A 24777-nucleotide genomic window follows, 5' to 3' on the forward strand; every position below is an offset into this window, starting at 1 on the left:
CCCATTTCGCTTCGTCTCCTTCCTTTTAATTGACTCTCCATCCTGCTTCACGTAAGGGGTTCATAGTGGGTGCAACATCCCGGTAATTAATCTGAACTGTCCAGGTCGACGATAACACCGCTCGGTTATCCCGATAGTACGGAACGGGCCGCCCAAGCGGCTCATGTCCGGAGTCGACCTGTGGCGAGGTACGATCGCCCGGTTTACCATCCGCGTGGGTACTTAGGTAGGTCGAGTTTGGCGAACAACCCTATCCTACGCGGCTGGCCAATTGGCACGATTGTGGTGAGGTCGAAAGGCCCACCCGTGACTAGCTCCTGGCGTTGGTCCGAGAGGGTCACGACAGAATTGTCCATCTAGTGGGTGACGTGCCGCGATTCGAATTACGTGGCCGTTCGCATGCCGGCGGGCGCGAATTCGCAACTATATATATATATATATATATATATATATATATATATATATATATATATATATATATATATATATATATATATATATATATATATATATATACATATATATATAGCAATAACAACAAATTTGACTTCACTGTTCCAGTGCTGATGGAGGGCACTGTGTCATGTCATCTTTGCATGGAGAGTTTTTATGGTTCAACAGAAGGAAACTAAGCATGGTGGATCCACCTGCCTCTCAATCTCAGAGTTCCCCCAGTAAATGGATTTTGACGTAACCATGCTTGGGATGCATTAGTAATGGTGTAATAGTGAATTTGAACCTTTATATTTTTTGTACATAATGATGCAAATCATGTTGAAATACAGCGTGTCTGTCTGTTCACTGAAACGGCTCGGCCACCAATTTTTACCTACATCCTGGGGGTGCCCCAAGGGTGAGGTCATGGGCACAAAATAACTCCCTCTCCATCCTCTGCAAGGGTGGGTTGACGATATACATTGTTTACTGACCACAACCAGAGGGAGGGGGTATTAATGGCTGTGAGCACAAAATCAATTCGCCCCCAATCTCAGAAGAGCAGAGCAAGCAAATCAAGGTGTTCAGGACACTGATGAGATCCGCTGAGATCCTGGAGGAATGTTCACTTGAACGTTGGTCGGGACTCGGGGCAGCCAATTAATTCCTGGATCGAACGGATCAGATCACAGGCTGCTGGAGTTGTTAGCACGTGTGTGAAGCAGAGAAGCAGGGAAGAACCTGAACAGAGTAGGGAGGAGTGCAAGGCTGTGAAAAGGTGTGTGTGTGGGGGTGGAGTGAAACGATCGAGAGACGTTTGACTTCGTGGAGCACAAGCCGTGGTATTGTTGTTGGTTGGGGTTTGGACTCGTCCACGGCGATACGTCCTCCTGGCCGACCGATCTCCCATGGCGGGAAGCAAGACAGACCGTCTGGGTTTAACCCCCGTGTGGTGTCAATGCGCGTCACCCAGTCGGTCATTATGAGCTCCAGGTACACAAAGCAGGTTGGGAAAGGACGTGGAGGTGAGAGATCTGAATCTGAATGAGGTAAGTTGCGAACAACCGTCCGGGTGTGACATGCTTCTTCACCACTAATATTTGTTTGTTAACCGCTTTACAAACACGTCTTCAACAGGTGTGTGTTTTTTTTTTTACTCTCGCTAGTCCTCGGATATCTTTTATACTAAGTAGACATATTGTGAAACAACGTGATCATCATGCACGCACCAACGTGACAGGTCCACGTGTCTTCGTTGCAAGGTTCCCTGACACGTTTCATAAGGCATAAAGATTTGGTTTCCACTCCTACACGTTTGTGTATATGGAAAACAGAGCATTAATCTTTTGCGTTGGCTGGGGTACAACTATCAATCCCATTAGGTCTCCAAAACGGCTATCAATCCCATAATAGGTCATCTGAAACGGTTATCAATCCCATTAGGTCATCCGAAACGGCTATTAATTCAATTAGGTCATCCAAAAGGGTTATCGATCCAATTTGCCCATCCAAAGCAATGATCAATCCCATTAGGTCATCCAAAGCAATCAGCAATCCCATCGGGTCATCCAAAACAGCGATCAATTCAATTAGTCCATCTGAAGCAATGATCAATCCAATTAGCCCATCCGAAGCAATTTCAATCCCATTAGGTCATCCAAAAGGGCTATCGATCCAATTATCCCATCCAAAGCAATGATCAATCCAATTAGCCCATCCAAAACAGATATCAATTCAATTAGCCAATCCAAAGCAATGATTAATCCCATTAGGTCATCCAAAGCAATCAGCAATCCCATCGGGTCATCCAAAACAGCGATCAATTCAATTAGTCCATCTGAAGCAATGATCAATCCAATTAGCCCATCCGAAGCAATTTCAATCCGATTTGGTTATCCCAAACAGCTATCAATCCTATTAGGTCATCCAAAATGGTTAGCAATCCCATTAGGTCATCTAAAAGGGATATCAATTCAATTAGCCCATCTGAAGCAATTAACAATCCAATTAGCCCAGCCAAATCAATTATCAATCCCATTAGGTCATCCAAAACAGCTATCAATTAAATTTGCCCATCTGCGCAATTAACAATCCAATTAGCCCAGCCAAATCAATTATCGATCCCATTAGGTCATCCAAAACAGCTATCAATTCAATTTGCCCATCTGAAGAAATTAACAATCCATTTAGCCCAGCCAAATCAATTATCAATCCCATTAGGTCATCCAACATGGCTATCAATCCAACTAGCCCATCTGAAGCAATTTTCAATCCCATAAGGTCATTCAAAACAGCTATCAATTCAATTAGCCCATCCAAATCAATTATCAATCCATTTAGCCCATCCAAAGCAATTATCAATCCCATAAGGTCATCCAAAACAGCTATCAATTCAATTAGCCCATCCAAAGCAATTATCAATCCAATGAGCCCATCCAAAACAGTTATCAATCCAATTAGCCCATCCGAAACAGTTATCAATCCAATTAGCCCATCCAAAACAGATATCAATCCAATTAGCCCATCCAAAGCAATTATCGATCCAATTAGCCCATCCAAAACAGATATCAATCCAATTAGCCCATCCAAAACAGATATCAATCCAATGAGCCCATCCAAAACAGATATCAATTCAATTAGCCCATCCAAAGCAATTATCAATCCCATTAGGTCATCCAAAACAGCTCTCGAATGCGTTCTGTGAAAAATATTCCATGAGACGTTTCTTATGAATAAATTGGTTAAATTTCACAATTTCCTCTGTTAACTGTGAATTTTTGGACATGGAAAGTTGATCAATAACTCGCAGCGATCAGAGAACAAACAAATGATGTCAAATCGACGAATGCAACAGGAAAGCCATTCTGAATGTGTGATGTCACAAAATATATATTCAATTGTTACGTCATGACCGTGGCCTCGGTCCAATGAGTTTCGTGGCGCGTGATTGCCATGGCAACAGGCGCTCAAGATGCTGATGATGGAACGTGCGCAGCAACTCGCGTCTGGAGTGTGCAAAGCCTGGAGTGTGCATGTGCGAATTCGTGCAGCTCCCGTGTTGGACACTTGCAAATTTGTGCAGAGCGTGTACGGATTTGTGCGAAATCTATGTGGACCTTGTACAAAACGCATGCTGCTCTGGTCGTTGGGATAGTCTGCAGAGACGCACATCCGTGCCTCAGTTCGTCTTCCAGCAATCTTGCGGACATTAGGTTACGGGATAGTGATCGCCGGGGGATTCCATTGTTAATCTCCACCATGTCTGGAATGGAGCCCTATTAATTAGCTTAACAACGCACCATTTTTAATTATTGCTGATTGGCCATTCGATGGCAACAGGTAGTGGATAGACAAAGCGTGCTGGGCAGACACGGTTTGGTAGTGGATAGATAAAGCGTGCTGCGCAGACACCCTTTGGTAATGGCTAGGAAAAGTGTGCTGGGTAGACACCCTTTGGTAATGGCTAGACAAAGTATGCTGGGTAGACACGGTTTCGTAATAGATAGACAAAGTATGCTGGGTAGACACCCTTTGGTAATAGATAGACAAAGTGTGCTGGGTAGATACGGTTTGGTAATAGATAGACAAAGTATGCTGGGTAGACACCCTTTGGTAATAGATAGACAAAGTGTGCTGGGTAGACACCCTTTGGTAATGGCTTGACAAAGTGTGCTGGGTAGACACCCTTTGGTAATGGCTAGGAAAAGTGTGCTGGGTAGACACCCTTTGGTAATGGCTAGACAAAGTATGCTGGGTAGACACGGTTTCGTAATAGATAGACAAAGTGTGCTGGGTAGACACCCTTTGGTAATGGCTAGACAAAGTATGCTGGGTAGACACCCTTTGGTAATGGCTAGACAAAGTGTGCTGGGTAGACACCCTTTGGTAATAGATAGACAAAGTGTGCTGGGTAGACACAATTTGGTAATGGCTAGACAAAGTGTGCTGGGTAGATATGGTTTGGTAATGGCTAGACAAAGTGTGCTGGGTAGATATGGTTTGGTAATAGATAGACAAAGTGTGCTGGGTAGATATGGTTTGGTAATAGATAGACAAAGTGTTCTGGGTAGACACCCTTTGGTAATAGATAGACAAAGTGTGCTGGGTAGACACCCTTTGGTAATGGCTTGACAAAGTGTGCTGGGTAGACACGGTTTGATAATAGACAAAGTGTGCTGGGTAGACACCCTTTGGTAATAGATAGACAAAGTATGCTGGGTAGACACCCTTTGGTAAGGCGAGACAAAGTGTGCTGGGTAGATACGGTTTGGTAATAGATAGACAAAGCGTGCTGGGTAGTCACGATTTGGTAATAGATAGACAAAGTGTGCTGGGTAGTCATGGTTTGGGCCACAGTCTTGAATGATAGATTGTTTTATAACTGCAATGGACGATCTCACAGTGCCGTGAGTGTAATGTACACCGACGTGTCTCACGGAGTGACGAGTTGTAATGAGTCTGTGAGTGTAAAGTACACCGACGTATCTCACGGAGTGACGAGTTGTGATGGGTTTGTTTTGTACCCACAGCGATTCCATCTTTTTTGCCTTCAACCAATAATCTGTGGTTCAAACCCCACTTTGATCGGGTTCAAAGCATCACAGTTTTTGTGAACATGGTGTTCATTAATGTCCTGTTCTTATCACGGTGTCCAAATAAGTGTTCTCACACTATATTATTAACCCTTCCCTTATAGGTTAAGGGGAAGCTTATACTGTACCTGTTGACGGGTTTGTTTCTTCAATTAGTGCTCCCAATGTTTAGTGGTACCCCAGAGATTCTTCGACTCATAGTGGTACGAAACCACCATTCAGGTTTTTTTCCCTTTTCTTTCTGCCAATTTCCGAACTGTATGAATTTCCGTATCTCAGAGCCGGCTGGGATGTTCGGAATGAAATTTGCATCGATAATATGAATAGAAAGTATACGGGGTCGACATAATTTTTTTAACCCTGACCTAATTTTTAAGCTCATGACATAATTATAGACAACTTAACATTTTCACCATAACTCGACTAAGGTTTGTCTGATCAGAACGAAATTGCCCTCTTTAGATAGCCAAGTGCAAGTTGCATTTATGCTTCATTTACATCATACCCCTCCAGGTTAAAGGTCGAGGTCAAATGCAGGTCTGAAAAAAAAAAACGTGTTTTTTGTCATCACTCAATTTGTTCTTGCATCAGAATAGTGTATCTGCACTGAAGTTGTGCATCAGATATTTGTTTCGTGTCCTTGACCTACTTTTTCGGAATGTGACATAATTAACACATAACACCTTTTTGATAATAACATGGAATAATTTTCCTCCGATTTTCATAATGTTCATTTTTATGGATAGATTGTAGATGGGGACACATTTTCTTAATTTATACTCTTTCCCTAAATGTTGAAGGTCAGGTTCATATGGCGATCCGAAAATAATATGGCCATCATTGGATCGCAGGCACCAATGGAGGCTTACACTTTGCGATTACTTTGTGATCGCAGATATCTTGTTTAATTTAATGTCGAATATGATACCTGTTGTGTTTGTTATTGTTGATTAAGAAACCTGTATTTTGTTATTTTTGATTAATACACCTGTAGTTTTGTTATTGTTGATTAAGACGGCTGTAGTTTTGTTAATATTGATTAAGATGCTTGTATTTTTGTTAATGTTGATTAAACATACATGTAGTTTTGTTAATAATAATGAAGATACCTGTAGTTTTGTTTATAATGTTTAAGATACCTGTAGGTTTGTTGTTGTTGATTGAGATACCCGTAGTTTGGTTATTGAAGATTAAGATACCTGTTGTTTTGTTATTGTTCATGAGAATTCCTGTAATTTTGTTAAATGTTGATTAAGACATCTGTAGTTATGTTTTTGTTGATTAAAATACCTGTAGTTTTGTTAATATTAAGATGGCTGTTGTTTTATTGTTGTTGTTATTGTTAATATTGATTAAGATGCCTGTACTTGTTTTTTGTTGAAACACCTGAAGTTTTGTTCATATTGTTTAAGATACCTGTAGTTTTGGTAATATTGATTAAGATTCCTGTATTTTTGTTATTGTTGATAATGATACCAATACTTTTGGTAATATTGATTCAGACACCTGTACTTTTGTTAATATTGATTGACACCTGTCGTTTTGTTAATAATGATTAAAATAGCTGTAGTTTTGTTAATAATAAGATACCTGTAGTTTTGTTACTGTTGATTAAGATACATTAGTTTTGTTAATGTTGATTAAAACACCTGTAGTTTTGTTAATATTGATTAAGATTCCTGTATTTTTGTTATTGTTGATAATGATACCTGTAGTTTTGTTAATATTGATAAAGACACCTGTCATTTTGTAACATGACTAAAATAGCTGTAGTTTTGTTAATAATAAGATACTTGTAGTTTTGTTATTGTTGATTAAGATACTTTAGTTTTGTTAATATTGATTAATACACCTGTAGTTTTGTTAATATTGATTAAGATTCCTGTATTTTTGTTATTGTTGATAATGATACCTGTAGTTTTGTTAATATTGATAAAGACACCTGTCATTTTGTAACATGACTAAAATAGCTGTAGTTTTGTTAATAATAAGATACTTGTAGTTTTGTTATTGTTGATTAAGATACTTTAGTTTTGTTAATATTGATTAATACACCTGTAGTTTTGTTAATATTGATTAAGATTCCTGTGTTTTTGTTACTGTTGATTAAGATCCATTAGTTTTGTTAATACTGATTAAAACACCTGTAGTTTTGTTAATATTGATTAACATTCCTGTACTTTTGTTTTTATTGATTAAGGAACCTGTAGTTTTGTTAATATTGATTAAGATTCCTGTATTTTTGTTATTGTTGATTATGATACCTGTAGTTTTGTTAATATTGATTAAGACAGCTGTAGTTTTGTTGATATTGATTAAAATTCCTGTATTTTTGATTATGATACCTGCAGTTTTGTTATTGTTGTTTAGGATAACTGTAATTTTGCTTTTGTTGATTAAGATACCTGTCATTTTGTTAATAATGATTAAAATATCGGTAGTTTTGTTTATATTATGATACCTGTAGTTTTGTTAATATTGATTATGACAGCTGTAGTTTTGTTAATATTGAATAAGATTCCTGTATTTTTGTTATTGTTGATTATGACAGCTGTAGTTTTGTTCTTGTTGTTTAAGATAACTGTCGTTTTGCTTTTGTTGATTAAAATACCTGTCATTTTGTTAATAATGATTAAAATATCTGTAGTTTTGTTAATATTAAGATGCCTGTAGTTTTGTTTTTGTTGCTTAAGATACATTAGTTTTGTTAATGCTGATTAAACCACCTGTAGTTTTGTTAACATTGATTAACATTTCTATACTTTTGTTTTTGTTGATTAAGATACCTGTGGTTTTGTTATTGTTGTTTAAGATACCTCTTCTTCTTCTTCTTCTTCTTCTTCTTCTTCTTCTTCTTTCGGCTGCTCCCGTTAGGGGTCGCCACAGCGGATCATCAGTATGATCCGCATAGTGATTTGGCACGTTTTACGCCGGATGCCCTTCCTGACGCAACCCTGGTCGCCTCTTACGACACAGGGATATGGTACACCTATTTTAACCGGGGTATACACCGGCCCAGTATACTGGTACTCATTTCGCCGACATCGGAAAGATGACGGGCTGAGTCAACCCCCTGGTGTATTAATTCAGTGGCCCAACGGGACTTGAACTCAGGACCTTTTGGATCCCAAGCCGCTGCCCTAACCACTGCGCCAATACACCATGCTGTTGTTTAAGATACCTGTGGTTTTGTTATTGTTGTTTAAGATACCTGTAGTTTTGTTATTGTTGTTAAAGAAACCTGTAGTTTTGTTATTGTTGATTAATATACTGTACATGTAGTTTTGTTCATATTGATTAAAACACTTGTAGTTTTGTTAATACTGATTAAAATATCTGTAGTTTTGTAAATATTAAGATGCCTGTAGTTTTGTTGTTGTTGATTAACGTACCTGTAGTTTTGTTGTTGTTGATTAACATACCTGTAGTTTTGTTAATATTGATTAAAACACATATAGTTTTGTTTTTGTTGATTAAGATACCTGTGTTTTTTTAAGATACCTGAAGGTGAAGGAGGTTATGTTTTCAACCCTTTCTGTCTGTTTGGCTGTGTGCAGGATATCTCAAAAAGTTGTGGACGGATTTGATTGAAACTTGGTGGACTGGTTGGGTGTATGATAAGGACAAATTGATTTGATTTTTGGTGAAGATCGAAATCCGGTTTCAGATACGAGAGTTATTTAATTTTCAAACTGATTCTTCACCATTGAGAGATCGGACCAAAAACCATACATAGCATGATATTTCTTCAAAAGTGTCTTGGGCCTGATATGTTTTCATGGATCAGGCATTGCGTGGCAGAGGTATTCGCTCTACTGAGTTCCCTTCTAGTTGTTGATGAAGATACCTGGAGGTTTGTCACGATTGATTGAGATTCCTGTACTTTTGTTTTTGTTGATTAAAATACCTGTAGTTTTGTTATTGTTTATTTAAAACACCTGTAATTTTGTTATTGTTGATTAACATACATGTAGTTTTGTTTATGGTGATTAGCATACCTGTAGTTTCGTGACTGCTAATTAAGATGCTTGTAGTTTTGTTAATGTTCAGATGCCTGTCATTTTGTTTTTCACCTGAATATTAACTTGAGTGCTAAAATTAAGAAAGTATGTCCTGGAAGCTGTGGAATACAAGTAAGAACTTGTAATTAGAGTGATCTTGTAGTCTTCATAAAGGTGTATTTGTCTGTTGGCACTCCAGCCATTACTGCTTTCCTGTCTTCCAAAGGTCATTATGAACCAAACCTTGGAATATGGAGGAAACGGTGAAGCGATTGGATTGATGTAGCCTGTGGTTGTATTCAAAATGGAGATCACCTTGCTTTACCACGTTTCTAAATCCTTTTGGCAACACACACTCATAATCTACAAGATTTTGTTTGTCGGGCTGTGCTTGGAGTTGAGCAGTGGATGTCCACTCACTTGTGACTGCCACCAAGAGGAAGGCTTAAAGGTGGTTTACTGCAGTTATCAGGGCTTGCAGGAAATCCCAAGAGACATTCCTGCAGACACCGCACGTCTTCTCCTGGACCACAACCAAATCGCCATCATCCCCAATGAAGCTTTTTGTGGCCTGACCATGTTGCAAGAACTGGACCTTTCGCACAACCGCATCTCCCAAATTAATTCCTCCGCCTTTCACGGTGTGACCACAAACCTCCGTTTGCTCGACCTGTCGAACAACCTTCTGAGATGTCTGTCATACCAGGCATTTCAGGACATACATGCAAAGGTGCGTCTCTTTAAGAACCCACTCTACTGTGACTGTGACCTCCAGGAAGTTTTACGATGGCTCGAGGTGAACCTGGAGAATGTTGGTGAAATGGAATGTGACCCCGCGTCACATGAGCGCTTCCGCGGACTATCGGTTGTAAGGATCTTGTCGGACACTAAGTTTTGCAATCACCGTACGACTGATATCGTCATGCTTGTGACCATGTTTGGCTGGTTCGCGATGGTTATTTCTTACGTGGTTTACTATGTACGTCAGAATCAAGAGGACACACGTCGGCATTTAGAGTATCTCAAATCTCTGCAAAGCAAGCAGAAAAGCCAGGAAGATGTAGAACATGTGACGACAACATTTTGATATTTTGGGAATGTTTCACTAATCAAGGTGTTCTCTCTGATTATGAGATTGTTATACATAATCAAAGGCTGGAAGTTATCTTCAAACTGGACTCCAGTTTTAAGGTGTCATTATCTCTGGTCTCAAAGATGGCAGATATACATTGCCATTTTGGGGTTTCTTAAAGCACAAACCAAGTGGTTTGCCTTCCCAGGTTTTTCCCTTCATGATCTCTGAGCTCCCTTCTTGCTGTATTTGAGCTTGTATCCAGTTATTTCACCTCCTGTATCCTCCTCCCTTCCTTTACTCACTCATTCTTATCCTTGCCAGTATCCTCCTACCCTGTTGTTGGTGTGTTTCCCCACTTCTGACTGTTTTAGGGATTCTATTGTTGGTGTTGGGTTCCAGGTCTTCTGTTCTAACTATTCTGTTGTAGATTTTCTTGTTTTTCTTTGATGTTCTAGCTCTTCTTCGAGGGTCGACTTTGTGTACAAAAAGTGCCTAAAGGATTTTTTTCAGCCGTTGCTCTTGCTCCGTTGTACAAGCTGCTGACACCTGTCTGTTCAACAAAGGTCAACATTTGTACTGGGGTTGTCTTGTACTGGCCACTTGTAATAATTTGAAAAATAAAGTATTGCTTTGGACTTTGTATCTGACTTGAAGCTACGCCAACTCCTAATCTTGATTATTTTTTTACCCACTGTTTACATTTTAATGTGTATTTCATTGAGCTGCATGAAGCTTTGTGTTTGTTGTTCATCATTCATCACTTAGTTATTTACTGTCCCCTGCAGGTGAAGGCCTCAGCACAATTGTTCCAGACCATTATCTTTTGTCACTGTTGTTCTCCCCAGTAGTCGTCAGCTTGCATCTCCATCTCTTATTTATCTTTCCTTTATTTTGTTTTCCATATAGATGCATCCTAATTCTGTTATTCTTTTTGTTCATCACTTCACTTCTCTCTGCATTACCTGTCCTGCTCATTGTTACTCCAGTCTTTCCATTATATATTTTTCCAGTCTTTCCCCTTTCATTGTCCTTTTCTCCCTTTTCCTTTTAACATTATACCTTACATGCTCCTCTTCATATTTCCTTGAGGTTTACTAATCCTCTTTCCATTTATTTTATCAAAATATAAGTTTCAGCATCATGGGCCATCAATGGTGAAATGTATTGATTGAACACCTTTCATTTTAAACTAATTTGAAGATTCCTTTTGAATATGAAGCTCCATTTCACTTGGAAAAGGCACCTTTGTTTGGTTCTTTTTCTCTCTCTGTTGTAATTTTTCTCTGATAGGCTGACGTTTCGACCCTGGACGGTTTTGTTAAAATTTGGTGGTTGTCCTCAGGATGTGCCTGTGGAGGTTTTAGGCATTAGTAAAAAATAATGATCGTGGTGATTGGGAAAGGGGTGGGGTAGGATGGGGCAATGACGCAAATTCTCTATGTAGATGTGTGTGATATAGCACCACTCCTGGTGGGAGAGTGTATTACAAGTCCCTGCGGTTTACAATATTATAATTTCTAATGGTATCTCCTTATGAAAACCTTATAGAATTGAAAACTACTTGGCCAATTTACAAATGTGCTCTGTATTTTATGGACTCCCAAACCACTGGATGAAACAATTTGAAACGTGATGGTTGTACTCTCAGTGTGGATGGGAATGTTCAATTAAGTTAGGATGGCCACCTCCAACTTTTACTTTTATGTTAAATGATGGAATTATCAAAAGCAGTGAGCAGTAGGGGAATTATCATACCCGCAAATGAATTATCCTGTACGCTGGACAGAATAACTTTAAAATTGGACTTATCACACACACACACACACACACACACACACACACACACACACACACACACACACACACACACACACACACACACACACACACACACACACACACACACACACACACACACACACACACACACACACACACACACACACAAATCAAACCACAAATCACCGGAAGTTGTACAACACAACATAAAGTCCTCACTCTCATGGGGAGTGGGTATTTCTCGTATCTGTATATCTAAATATACATATACATCTAAATGTATATCTAAATATCTCTCGGACTCTCTGGAAAATCCTCTATTTCTCTTTGCCGACGACTCCACCCTCTGCCGTACCATCTGTCATCCCTCAGACCGGCAAGCAGCAGCTTCTTCACTCACTGCAGATCTGGATAAAATCACAAACTGGTCCAACACGTGGAACATGTCTTTCAATCCAGACAAATCTCACACTCTCACTATGTCTCTTCGAAAGGACCGTTTACAAAACCCCCCCATCCACTTTCTCAACAATCCTCTGGAAGAAGTCTTTTCTTTCAAGCTTCTAGGTCTCACTATCTGCCATGACCTTTCCTGGGAAAGTCACATTTCCAACCTCGCCTCAAAAGCCAGTCGCCGACTGGGAATCCTCCGTCGTGCTAAGTCCTTCCTCGGCCCTCTTGAGCTCCTGACCACTTACAAAGCTTTTGTCCGTAGCCTGATGGGGTACTGCTCTCCCCTCTGGGCTGGTGCTCCTGCCTCCCACCTTTCTCGGCTTCACGCTGTCGAAACCAGGGCATTTAAGATCATCGGCATCTCCCGCAATGAAGCTGAGTCATTGGGCCTCTCACTCAATCACCGCAGGTTAGTCGGTGGTCTTTCTGTCTTCTACCGACTCCTCTCCAGCCTTGCCCCCCCTGCTCTCTCTGCGATTTGTCCCCACCACATTTCCACAGGGCGCTCAAGGTCTGCCAACAACCCCCTTCTGGTAAAACTACCAAAATCACGAATCACTGCTCATCTTCACTCTTTCATTCCTCTTTTTTCCCGCCTTTGGAATAAACTTCCTCACTCTATTCTTTCCCATTCTTCCCTCCAGGCTTTCAAAACAGCTGTTCACCACCACCTCTTATCTTCCCCCATCCAAATCCTCGATCTTTTCTACCCCCGATAATCCACCCAAGCCCACTTCCTTCATTTCTCCTACTTTCCTTCCTGAAAGTCCCTGAAATGTCCATCTTCTCTTCGCCATGTTCCCCGTCCCATCCCCATCCCTCTCCCTTCCACAGTTCACCTAATGTGTCTGTTCCCCACTGTTTTGTCCCTTCCACTCCCGCCCCTCTTGTCTCATGCCTCCTTGCTGTGAGTTGTGTGTTAGCTCTCATACGAGCCTCGACCAAGGTATACAAAAATAAAAAAATAAAAAAATAAGTGCAAGTTGCACACTTGAGTCTGAATGGGGTGTAACCTCGTGAAACCACAGCACGTATAATGCTCGATGATACCTCATTCAAGAGCTCTCGAGTCTGGACAGTTCATCCAGAGGTTTACAAATATCTATATTCACGCAATTTCCAATTGTGTGCATTTTTATTGTGCACACGGGTGGTGTATAGGCTTAGAGTCACTGGTTTGCACACCTACTGGAAGTGAAAAACATAATATGACTCCAAACTATTCAGTCAATTCAACCCAATGAAAAAGTACCTTTTCATCCATTTACTTTTGTGGTGTTAAAAGTTAGTGACTATTATGTGGACTTGGGGTGGGGAAGGTGGAAAGGGGAGGGGGGATTGAGAACTTGAAGAAGAAAGGGGGGAGTGGAGGGCAGAGTTGGAGTGGTGGGGTGGGGGGGGCAGAGAAGCGACAGAGTTAGGAAAGGGGGGTTGAGGGTTTTGGGGTTGTTGAGAGAACTTGGGATTGAGTACTTGGGTTTGGGAGGGAGCTTGCAGACTTGGGGTTGGGGGTGGGGGAGGGTGGGTTGAGGACATAAGTAAGAAGGGGGAAGTTGCAGACCCGGGATTGCGAGTTCATGAGGACTTGAAGAAGAAAGGGGGAGGAGAGGACATAGAGTTGGGGGTGGGGGCAGGAAGGGGACATTGAATTGGGGGGGGGGGGCAGAGAGCTGGGACAGGGGTTTGAGGACTTGGGGTGGGGAGGTGGTTTGAACACTTGAGGTTGAGGTTTTGGAGCTGAGAAGGAGAGGTAGGGTTGAGGATTTGAAAAAGAAAGGGGTTGAGGACTTGAAGTCCCATTTTACAGAATGCAGAATTTCTAGAGATCCCTGCTATTATGCTCTCAATGGACATTCCTAGCAAACTCCCAAAATGTTCCACACTATCGGTACGAATTCCCTAACAACAGTCCGGTAGAACTGCATTATCTGGTAGTAGTACTATAGTTTGAGAAATGTCCGTTTGTTATCTTGCCAAAACGAAGCTTTTGCAAGATATGTTAGCTTGTATGGTTTTTTTTGTTTTTTTTGTTTGTCTGTAATCACGTATAAATCACTCTGCAGAGCACAGTTATCATTGGAAATTTTTGTAACTTCGCATATCAGAGGCCTATAGAGGTCCCTTTCAGCGCATAAAATTTTGAAGGTCAAAGGTCAAGGTCACTTTGTCGCAAATCAGGGGAGTCGACGAAACCCTTATTTTTTGAGTAATTTTGATCGGATCGTCTTCAAACTTCATGGGAATATAGTTCATGGTCCGGTGCTCAGCTGATTAATTTTTGGTGGCGATTGGCCTTGACCTTCATGGTTAGCGCCTAAGGTCAAACATATTTGACCCCAAGGTCAAATTTTCAAGTTTTAGGAACCATATCGTGTAGTACCTCAAAATGAACACCTCGATGAGTGCTTTCTAGATATGTCAAGCTTGAGACATTATGACGCCATTTGGTGACGTTATGAGGCAAACGCATATTTTTCATGGTTACTCTGTAGAACGATTCTCATCGGAATCTCTCCTAGGCAGATATTCCTCAAGGAGTCGCTCCTGGTGGATAGCAGCTCTGTTCACCTCAGTGTGACCTTAAAGAAATCACACGTGGTCACCTTTTGGCAAGATACGGGTCACCCTGCAGGTGACATTGGTTTATTTTACTTTCAAGCACTCTTTAAATGCTGGATTGAATGAGTTGTACTCAGGGTGTGCCCGGGAAGGTTATGGCGATAAAAAGAAAACTCATGATACAGTAAGTTGTTCCTGGGGTTCAGGGTGGGGGAAGATCTCCATCCTCTCTATATAAATACATATCGTATAGCGTGGCTCCCGGTGGAAGTGGGTATTTCAAGTCACACTAAAATGCACCAAAAAGGGGTAATTAACTCCTCTAATAAGGACAGGTTATTCACTACTTTCGATATTATTATCCATCATTTCAATCTTTTTTCTGTTTCAGTACTTTTCTGGGTGTTGCCTTCTTTGTAAGAATTTTTGTTTTGTTTAGGTTCGTGTTAAGTTCACATTTTTAGTTGGTTTTATTCAGTTCTCGTTAAGTTCACATTTAGTCTGCTTGGAACTATACATTGAAATTAGATCAATGGAATTCGATAGGTACCGAGAAACACTGGAGATAGAGGGGTACATAGATATTGGCAGAAATGTATGGGCATAATGGGCCTGATTGCCACCTGTGTTGAACCTCCTTGTATTTCCTTATATGATCATGTGACATGATTGTAATATTGTTGTGGTGCCGGATCTCGGTGGCGAGCATGACCACGATGGGAAGCAGTAGAGTCGGCTCCACCGAACACCCAGAATTTAGGTCGTACCTTTCAGATAAATCCGAAAGGTCACGGGGCCCTTACAGGACCATGAATCGCCAATAATTTGACCGCGTGTAGGGTTAATTGCCAACTTCAATATACCTAAGTACCCACGCAGCAAAGCTTACCGGGAATTCACACCCTATGCAGGCCTCGAGTGGAACGAGCCGTTAACGTGCCCAAACTGTGCGTAACCCGAGCGGATGATTACCGAGGCCCGTCGATCCAAATGTACAACTACGGCAACGGCCTTCCTAATCCCCAATATGCACCATGGCAAACCAATGGCAGAAATGACAAAGAACGAGCTGGTACATTCAACAAGAGGGGAATTTATTAACATTAGTCGGGGGACGAGGGGAGCACGTAAGGGAAGAGTTATACGAATAAGCAAGGCAAATAATATACAACAAAAAGCACAATTCTACTTTTCGATGGGGCCCACGGACACACACATGCACACACAGATACCCCAAAAGAGATGAACCTCGAGGTCTTTATTTCCCATCCAGCTCGGGGGGAAGATGATCTGAGGGAAGATAACGTGCTGGCTACCTGGCCGCGTTTGCGCGGCTCGATGTCCACACCTTCCCGGAGCTCCAGTCACTAAAAGCATGGACCAGGGCAGCTGAACCCAGAGGAGGCGAGACGAGGTGGTCTCCCTTGATGAGACGGTCAACTGCTCGCTGTAATGCGCCAGACGAGACACCTCCGATGCGCGGGATGCAGTCAGCGCAGACCAGACAGACGCGTGCGATGCAGTCAGCACAAACCAGACAGACGCACGTGATGCAGTCAGCACAGACCAGACAGACGCGCGGGATGCAGTCAGCACAGACCAGACAAACGTGTGCGATGCAGTCAGTGCAGACCAGACAGACGCGCGCGATGCAGTCAGCGCAAACCAGACAAACGCTTCGAGCTGACGGGACGCAATTATCAATTCCTTCTTCCGTCCTTTGGGGCGTGGTCCGCTCGTCCGTGGCCTGCTCCCATTGGGTGGATGGAATGGAATGGAAGAGTGTTGTTTGGAATGGAAGTGAAGAGAGAGCAGAGTGTTGTTGTTGTAAAAACGAAGATGGGCGTTGTTGTTGTCGTTGTTGGTGATGTAAAAATCATATCTGTAAAATAACTGCACAGCGCACGTACACTTAATTCCCATTAGACATAGGGGACGGGACCCTAACCAGAAACACATACTTACCGATATAACTGATCTATAAGGACTCTGGCTGTTGTGTGCTCATGGCTGCCAGATTCGTCACAATATCGTCAGTAAATCGGAGTTTGGTATTTTCCATCGTTAAGTATCTCACTGTCTGAATCCCTTCCCAACACTCATATTGGCATTGTGTGGGTAATTCATCAGTCTTCATCATGTTTTTCAGGAGCAGTAAATACTGTATTCATGTCGGATGCTTCGTTCTTTTACACCTGCTGGTATTGTATTTGTTGTTAGTACTCATAACTTATGACAAATGATCATACATAAATGTTAGTTTTTCATTGATTTGGCCTTATGGTATTCCAAATAGACTTGCACAAACTACAGCAACCAAAACCATTATTACCTCTGCCACCGAAGGTGAAGGAGGTTATGTTTTCACCCCTTTTTGTCTGTCTGTCGCCTCCAGGTTACAATTTAAACCAATCTTTCACGAAACTTCACCATATGGTAGAGTTTGTCATAAGGAAGAAGTCTGTTGTTTTTGAGGTCAAAAGGTCAACATAGGTCCAAGGTAAACAACTAATGTGGTATTTCTAAAATCATTAATTTTCATCCGATTGACTTCAAATTTGAAGAAGATAGATATTTCAGGTCACTAAATTCACTGAGCCAATTATTTTTGAGATCAACATGGACCAAAAGGTCAACATAGGCCCAAGGTCAACAACTAATGTGGTATTTCTAAAATTCTAAACCTGGTGTTGGCTTAATGGTTAGGGTGGCAGGCTTTGGATCCTAGGGTCCTGAGTTCAAATCCTGCTCAGCTGTTGAATTAATACCAGGTGGGGTTGACTCTGCCTGTCATCCTTCCGAGGTTGGCAAAATGAGTGCCAGCTTGCTGGTACACTGTGTCGGAGTGGCGACCCTTCCAGGATTGTGCCCAATCGCCAAGGAGACTGCTTAGGCAGCACCAAGGCTCTGCACAGAGAATGGTCCCAATCTCCTCCTCCTCTCTAAAATCCTCAATTTTCAACAGATTGACGTGAAATTTGAAGAGGATTTATATTTCAGGTCACTGAATTCAACCAGCCAATTGTTTTTGAGGTCAACATGGACCAAAAGGTCAACATAGGCCAAAGGTCAACAACGAAGATGGGATTTCTAAAATCCTCAATTTTCATTCAATGGACTTGAAATTTGAAGAGTATTTGTATTACAGGTCACTGAATTCAACCACCAATTATTTTTAAGGTCAACAACGACCAAAAGGTCAACATAGGCCCAAGGTTAGCAACTTTGGTGAGGTTTCTAAAATCCTCAATTTTCATCCGATTGACTTGAAATTTGAAAGGGATATATATTTCTGGTCAGTGAATTCACCAAGCCAATTACTTTTGAGATTAACATGGACCAAAAGGTCAACATAGGCCCAAGGTCAACAACTAAGGCGGTATTTCTGAAATCCTCAATTTTCATCCGATTTACTTGAAATTTGAAGTGGATTTGCATATTTGGTCATTGAATTCAACCACCAATTTTTTTTTCGGTCAGATATGTTTTTTTTTTTTTTACTTTGCAAGTATCGTGTTCTGCATGATGTCTTCTTGTTTGTCTGTCTGTTTGTTTGTGTGCAGGATATCTCAAAAAGTTGTGGACGGATTTGGACAAAACTTTGTGGACATGTTGGGTGTGTCACAAGGAAGAATTGATTCGAGTTTGGTGGAGATCCGAATCCGGATCTGATAATTTTTTTAATTGTCCTTGCACAAACCTGAAAATGTATTTTTCGAGATGCACATGAATTGTCCATAATTCACACAATGGGTTCTCCAGGCCCAAAATCACAATCGATCAATTTAAACTATTGTTATTAACGAAATCAGATTGAAAACTAGAAGGGCACTCGGTGGAGATTTGTGTTTTGTTTGTGTTTGTGTTTTGCTTTCAGGTTTGTGCAAGAACTTAACCATTGATAGATAGGGCCAAAAACGATATAGTACTGTATAGCATGATATTTCAAAAATGTAATGGGCCCAATATGTTCTCGTGGATCAGGCATTACATGGCGGAGGTATGCTCTCTACCGAGTACCCTTCGAGTTGGAGAAGGGTTTTCAACGAGCTTGAAAAATCGGATTGAATGATGACAGTTATGTTTCAGCCGAGACGTTTGAAATGCATTTTGTAAATTTTTTACGAATCGTGCTTTCACATGCCATTTACAGTTTCCATCCATCATATGTACATCCAAAGTTAAAGTTGAAAGTTGCACAAAGTCTTTAGAACACCCTGTAAAATAGAGTATTCATAATAATGTACTGCAGTTTTGGGTATAAAAGGAAAAACTGGGTATAATGTATAAAAAATAAATAAATAAAAAAGACATGTGTAAATTTAAATTCTCCATAGTAGTCATATGATGATGTAGTGCACCGTGTCTGGTTGTCATGCAAGCAAACAGAAAGTGCCACACCTGCAGAACTGCACAAGTCTAGACAGTCTTGAGCCAAAAACGATATAGTACTGCATAGCATGATATTTCAAAAATGTATTGGGCCTGATATGTTTTCGTGGATCAGGCATTACGTGGCGGAGGTATGCACTCTACTGAGTGCCCTTCTAGTTTTAAATCTGATTTCGTTAATAACAATACTTTAAATTGATTGATTGTGATTTTTGGCCTGGATAAGCCATTGTGCGAATTATCAACAATTCATGTGCATCTCCAAAAATACATTCTTTCAGGTTTGTGCAAGGACAATGTTGTAATCTGAAATATTTGGTTTTATACGTAATTATTTTTGCAGTTCTGTATTGTGATGTTATTTATTAGGAATTGAGGGGGATGAGTTGATGGAATAGTGAAGAATTATTCGTTTTCGTGATAAAGCAAACACCTTCACTGCTCCACAGCGAAAACGCCGACGAGCCTGCAAACAAGCCTCCCCTACCTGCAAACAAGCTGACCCTTCCAAAAAGTCACCCAGCTGGCACCATCCGCTACCCAGCCGACACCATCTACCACCCAGCTGGCACTGTCCGCCACTCAACCGGCACCGTCCGCCACCCAACCGGCACCGTCCGCCACCCAACCGGCACCGTCTGCCACCCAGCCGACACCATCTACCACCCAGCTTGCACCATCCGCTACCTATCAGACACCATCTACCACCCAGCTGGCACCGTCCGCCACCCGCCACCCAGCCGGCACCATCCGCCACCCAGCTGGAACCACCCGCCACCCAGCTGGCACTACCCACCACCAAACCAGCCAGCTCTATCTGCAAGCCAGAAATACATTGTTCCTGAGAGACAGTTATAAATATCTTGAAAGTGCAATATCAATGAATTCAAGCAAAATGATGAGTTCTGCTTGAATCTATTCCTCAGGTCTGTCCATCCTGATTTCTAGAATGTTCAATTTGTTTCTTGGTTTAGTCCATTCAAATTCCCACCCTCTATTTTACACCCAATGTTTACTTCTTTCACTGGTTCCATTTACATGATTGGCCTTTGTATCTTCACCTTGGCTTGTACATTTTTCCCTTATGCAAATTATATGTTAACCAAGTCTCAACCAACGGGCGACTAATCTCTCCGCTGAGTGTCGAACTGTGCATTTCGGACAACCCAAAGGATTCTATGAAATGGTGGCCTGCCAGGAGAGCCTAGAGGTATGCCAGGATAGCTGAAGTGCATTCTAAACAACAACAACAACAATAACATCCTGGACAGTCAACCACTCAACCCCCACTCATCCATGACACAGCCCAACTATGGTCACCTTCCATGCCTTCACTATGACACCATCCACAGCTCTTACACCACAAACACAGACGAGACGACACCACTGACGATACCTGCAACCTCTGCCAGGCCGCCCCACACACAACAAAACATGACAAGAGCACATCATCATTGATGTGAGGGATCTCTGGGTCGTTCCTGGGAGATCGATCGGCTATCTCCATTCCGCAAGCTTGTTCGAGCAGAACTGACAGGAGGACGACTACGACTACTACTGATTATAATTTTATCATTTTTTATTAAAATTTTATAATGAGGAATGAGGAATTCTCCCATTAATTCCACAAGGTGAGGGAGACATCTGCTTTTCTGTCCTACAATCTGCTCCCGTTCAATTCAAAACCGAGTGAGTGCATCGGCCATCAGGACGAGCTTGTGCTGCACATTTCGCTGAATTGACTCGCCGTGTGCTTCTGTGTAGTGGAGGGAGGGGGAGCCACCTAATCACCAACCTCAGGGATTATAACTCATGGAGATTGGCCGTGCCTAAAGGAAGCCGAGGTGCTTTTTTGAAAACCTTTCATCCGAGAAAAATGGAGCGTTTGCTGCTGATTGATTGTGCGGCTCGCGGAAGTGGGCGGTTCCAGCAGCACGGCCGTGGGCGGAGCTCGAGAAGGTGAGCGACGCTCCTCCCACCTCCTGGAACCCTCGATGTGGGTGTCACGTGGGGTCGAAGAATGCTGAAACCAAAGCCATTCGTGCAGTTCGTTCAATTTACCTTACGAGTGCGGGCCCGTACGTGCAAAAAGAAAAAAAGAAGAAGAATTGTGACGTCATAGCACCGTGTCCTGTCATTGGTTTGATAAATAAATGGCCATAACTTGGGAACCACTTGTCCGATTAATATCAAACCTTGAAAAGGCACATCCACAGGGCCCCAGCAATATAGCTGGCAAGTTTCAATTAAATAGGACCAGTGGTTGTCGAGAAACAGTGGTCACAGACAGACAGACACACAGAGATTGCTGGAATTATAGATAGATTAGAGATTGCAAGGACAAAATAATCCCCCTTGATAATCGCGCCCGCCTACGCCGATACAAGGGTATGGCCTTTTTCCATATACCTTTTTAATGCTTTCTCTCATCTTCATCCTGTCCTTGGGGATGTTTTTACATCCTAAGCACATAGTCGTTGAACATTTGAGAAAGTACCATTTTTATGTTGGATCGCAAGGTTCACAAACTCTAATACTTTTGCCTCAATTTTGTCTGTCCTGATCACAGTACAAGCAAGCACCACGATCTGCGTCGAGGAGCGTGTCTGACGTCATAGGCAGCACTGACCACAGGAAGCTTGACTGACCTTTCACAACCACCTGTTCATTCTATACCCATTCCTTCAAGACAGATAGAGGTACAGATGGTGTTTGATTCTTGGGCGGCAAGTACACCCAAGGAAAAAAGTGTTTGTAGTTTTCATAATACAATGCATCAATGATCAGAGGGAGTTGGTCAAACATGTTTTCATGGATTGAGATACATCAATGAAGAAAACGTTGGTGTTGCAAATAAATAGAAGCTTGATTTTGAAAAAGAAAAGGCATCTTTTTCACCATTTTTATTTGTTATGTGAGTTTGGTATTCATGGTAACCATAACATGGAAATCAAACACAAGTGGAGGCCATTCAGCCCATCATTCCTGCACATCAACACCAATTCAAAAGAAGAAAATTCAAAATGTATTATTATTTTTGTATTGTATTATATATATATATATATATATATATATATATATATATATATATATATATATATATATATATATATATATATATATATATATATATATTCCTCCTTAGGGGAGGGGGCATGGGCTTGATTAAAAAACACATATCAACCACACAACCCCCCTTGACAAGACCTCCGCCAACAGCACTCCATACACATTCACACAATCACCCATCAATGCTCAAGCTACCTAAAAGTCCTGTCAACATCCCCATACCCCTCTATCTCAATCACTTCCAGGTACCCATCCAATTGGTTCACGAAAAAATATTTTCACGAAAAAAATAAGTCACCACTATATTCGTTATTGTTGTGTGTCTGTCTGTCTGTCTGTCTGTCTGTTGGTAGTCGATCTAGTCGAAAAAAAAATCTAAAAATTTTTTTTTTTGAGATTTTTTCTTTTCTTCCCTTATTATTTTCTACCCTTATTATCAGTATTTAAAATGGCGATTTCAGTTAATACAATGGCGATTTCCATGAAATTTGGTTGGTAGATTCATACCATGACCTAGTTGTGTGCAAATGAGAACCGTTGCTATGGACACCACCGTTGCCTAGCAACGGGCTGAAATTTTTGAAAAATCATAAAAAAATTATTTTTTCGAAAATCAAAAATCGGGCCACGAGCGACTGTGGGCAGTACACTCAGCCATATTGTCAAAAATTTCCAGCCAGATCCTATGAAAACTGTCGGAGAAGATAGACTTTGAATGAACCCTGTTCGAAAACAATAAAAAAACGAAGTTCGTTATATCTCAGAGACTATGAGTCAGATATACATGAAACTGGTATGGTAGGTTCATGGTATGTCCTAGTTATGTGTGAGAAAGAACCGTTGCTATGGACCCTCCGTTGCCTAGCAACAGCCGAAAACCTCTAAATGTGGGGGTATTTTAACAAAAAAACAATCTGCAGCATTAACCCTTGAAGCTAGAATCATGAATTTTCTTGTGCTTAATCCTCAGGTCAATCCCATCGAACGGGCCCATCGCATCAGGTTATATTGGGTAGCCGACAACCCATGTCCGCCTACCGGCTTGTCTGTCTGTCTGTCTGTCTGTCTGTCTGTCCCGAGCATAGCTCCGTGGGTTTTGATCCGATCCTGATAAAATTTTGGTGGTAGGTTTATATCATGATCTAGTTATTTTTTTCTGAGAATGGGCGTGGTGCGCCCATTATGGACGGAGCCACGCCCAAAAAACATGTGTTTTTAGGGGGTAGCCGATTTCAATTTGCATCTTCTCCTAGGGGGTTTGTCGAATCTGACAGGGGTCTTGGTATTTGGTTAGCCCAATGGCACCTGCATAGCCCCACAGAGCTCGATTTTTCATTTTTGTCCCATGGTCAAGGTCACGAACTTAGAAAATTGCGAATTTTGACGTAAAAAATTGTTTTCTCCGAGGGGTTTGTCGTATTTGGCAGGGGTTTCGGTATTTGGTAAGCCCAATGGCACCTGCATAGCCCCACGGAGCTCGATTTTTCATTTTCGTCCCAAGGTCAAGGTCACAAGGTCACGAACTTAGAAAATTGCAAATTTTAACATAAAAATCATATGACCGCCCAAACTTTGAGAGCTAGGATGACAATATTTTTTATGCATAATCTTGAGGTCATTCCCCACCTAAAGTCTTGAAACCATTTTGCTCTATCTCGAACACCTTGCCCGTGGCGCCCCCTTCGATTTTGTTTTTACGCTGATTTCATCAAAGTATGGATTATAATCCGAGGAGTGCGAAATGCCATATAGCCTATATGACGTTATATTGTTCCTGGAATGTTCCAGAGGAAGTTTTGCACCAAAGGTCATAATCCTTGACCTTTGACCTTTAAAGTTCACAAAGGTCAAATTTTCAAAGTTGTGGGAATCGAACCGGGTTTTCGACCTTCTTCGACGAACTAACTCCAATAAGCTATAGTACTTATTCTGTTTCCTTATTTTAATGTCCACAACATTGTTTTGTGACCTTTAAAGGTTATGCAAAGGTCAAATTTTTAAAGTTATTGAACGAAACTGGGTTTTCGACATTTTGCAGCTAATAACCTGTCACCTGTACCACATTATGTTGATCATTTTTATAACTTGGTCAAACATTATCACATTGTCTCATCCTTGACTTCTGAAACAATCTACATCGTCAAATACCGCTTGTGAACCATCGTCGTCTTCAGACTTGTTCCAATTTAAACTTATCCACTGTTTCTGCTGCCACTACCTTTCCGGGGAGACCATTCCATGTATTAACTACTCTGAATAAAAGACCCCTACCTCACTCCCACCTTTCCTCTCAGAATATGGCCCCTGGTCCTATCAATGTCTACTCTGTTGAATAATTGATGTGCACATATTTTATCTATTAGTTTCATCATCTTAAACATCTCTATCATATCTCCTCGTAACCGCCTCCTTTCTAGTCTGT

General features: G+C 41.3%; 1 protein-coding gene across 4 annotated transcripts in view; it reads left to right on the forward strand.

Moving 5' to 3' along the window:
* Positions 1-22222, forward strand: part of LOC147030228 (leucine-rich repeat-containing protein 3-like) — a 51270-nt gene extending 29048 nt beyond the window's left edge. Inside the window, exons 1-2 of one of the 4 annotated variants that reach the window (XR_015056268.1) lie at positions 1011-1484; positions 21856-22222. Coding sequence is in view for 3 of the 4 variants with exons in the window: in XM_085874074.1 (XP_085730200.1) it covers positions 9333-10115 (783 nt within the window). In the remaining variant the exon portion in view is untranslated. Of the gene's footprint in view, positions 1-1010; positions 1485-8036; positions 8881-9254; positions 11205-21855 lie in introns of those variants that run through there. The other 3 variants (XM_085874073.1, XM_085874075.1, XM_085874074.1) reach the window with 3 other exon arrangements.
* Positions 22223-24777: the final 2555 nt, after the last annotated feature.

This window comes from Eptatretus burgeri, chromosome 3 (assembly GCF_056783735.1).
Source record: "Eptatretus burgeri isolate ZD-2024b chromosome 3, Ebu_testis_v1, whole genome shotgun sequence".
Taxonomy (NCBI): Eukaryota; Metazoa; Chordata; class Myxini; order Myxiniformes; family Myxinidae; genus Eptatretus; species Eptatretus burgeri.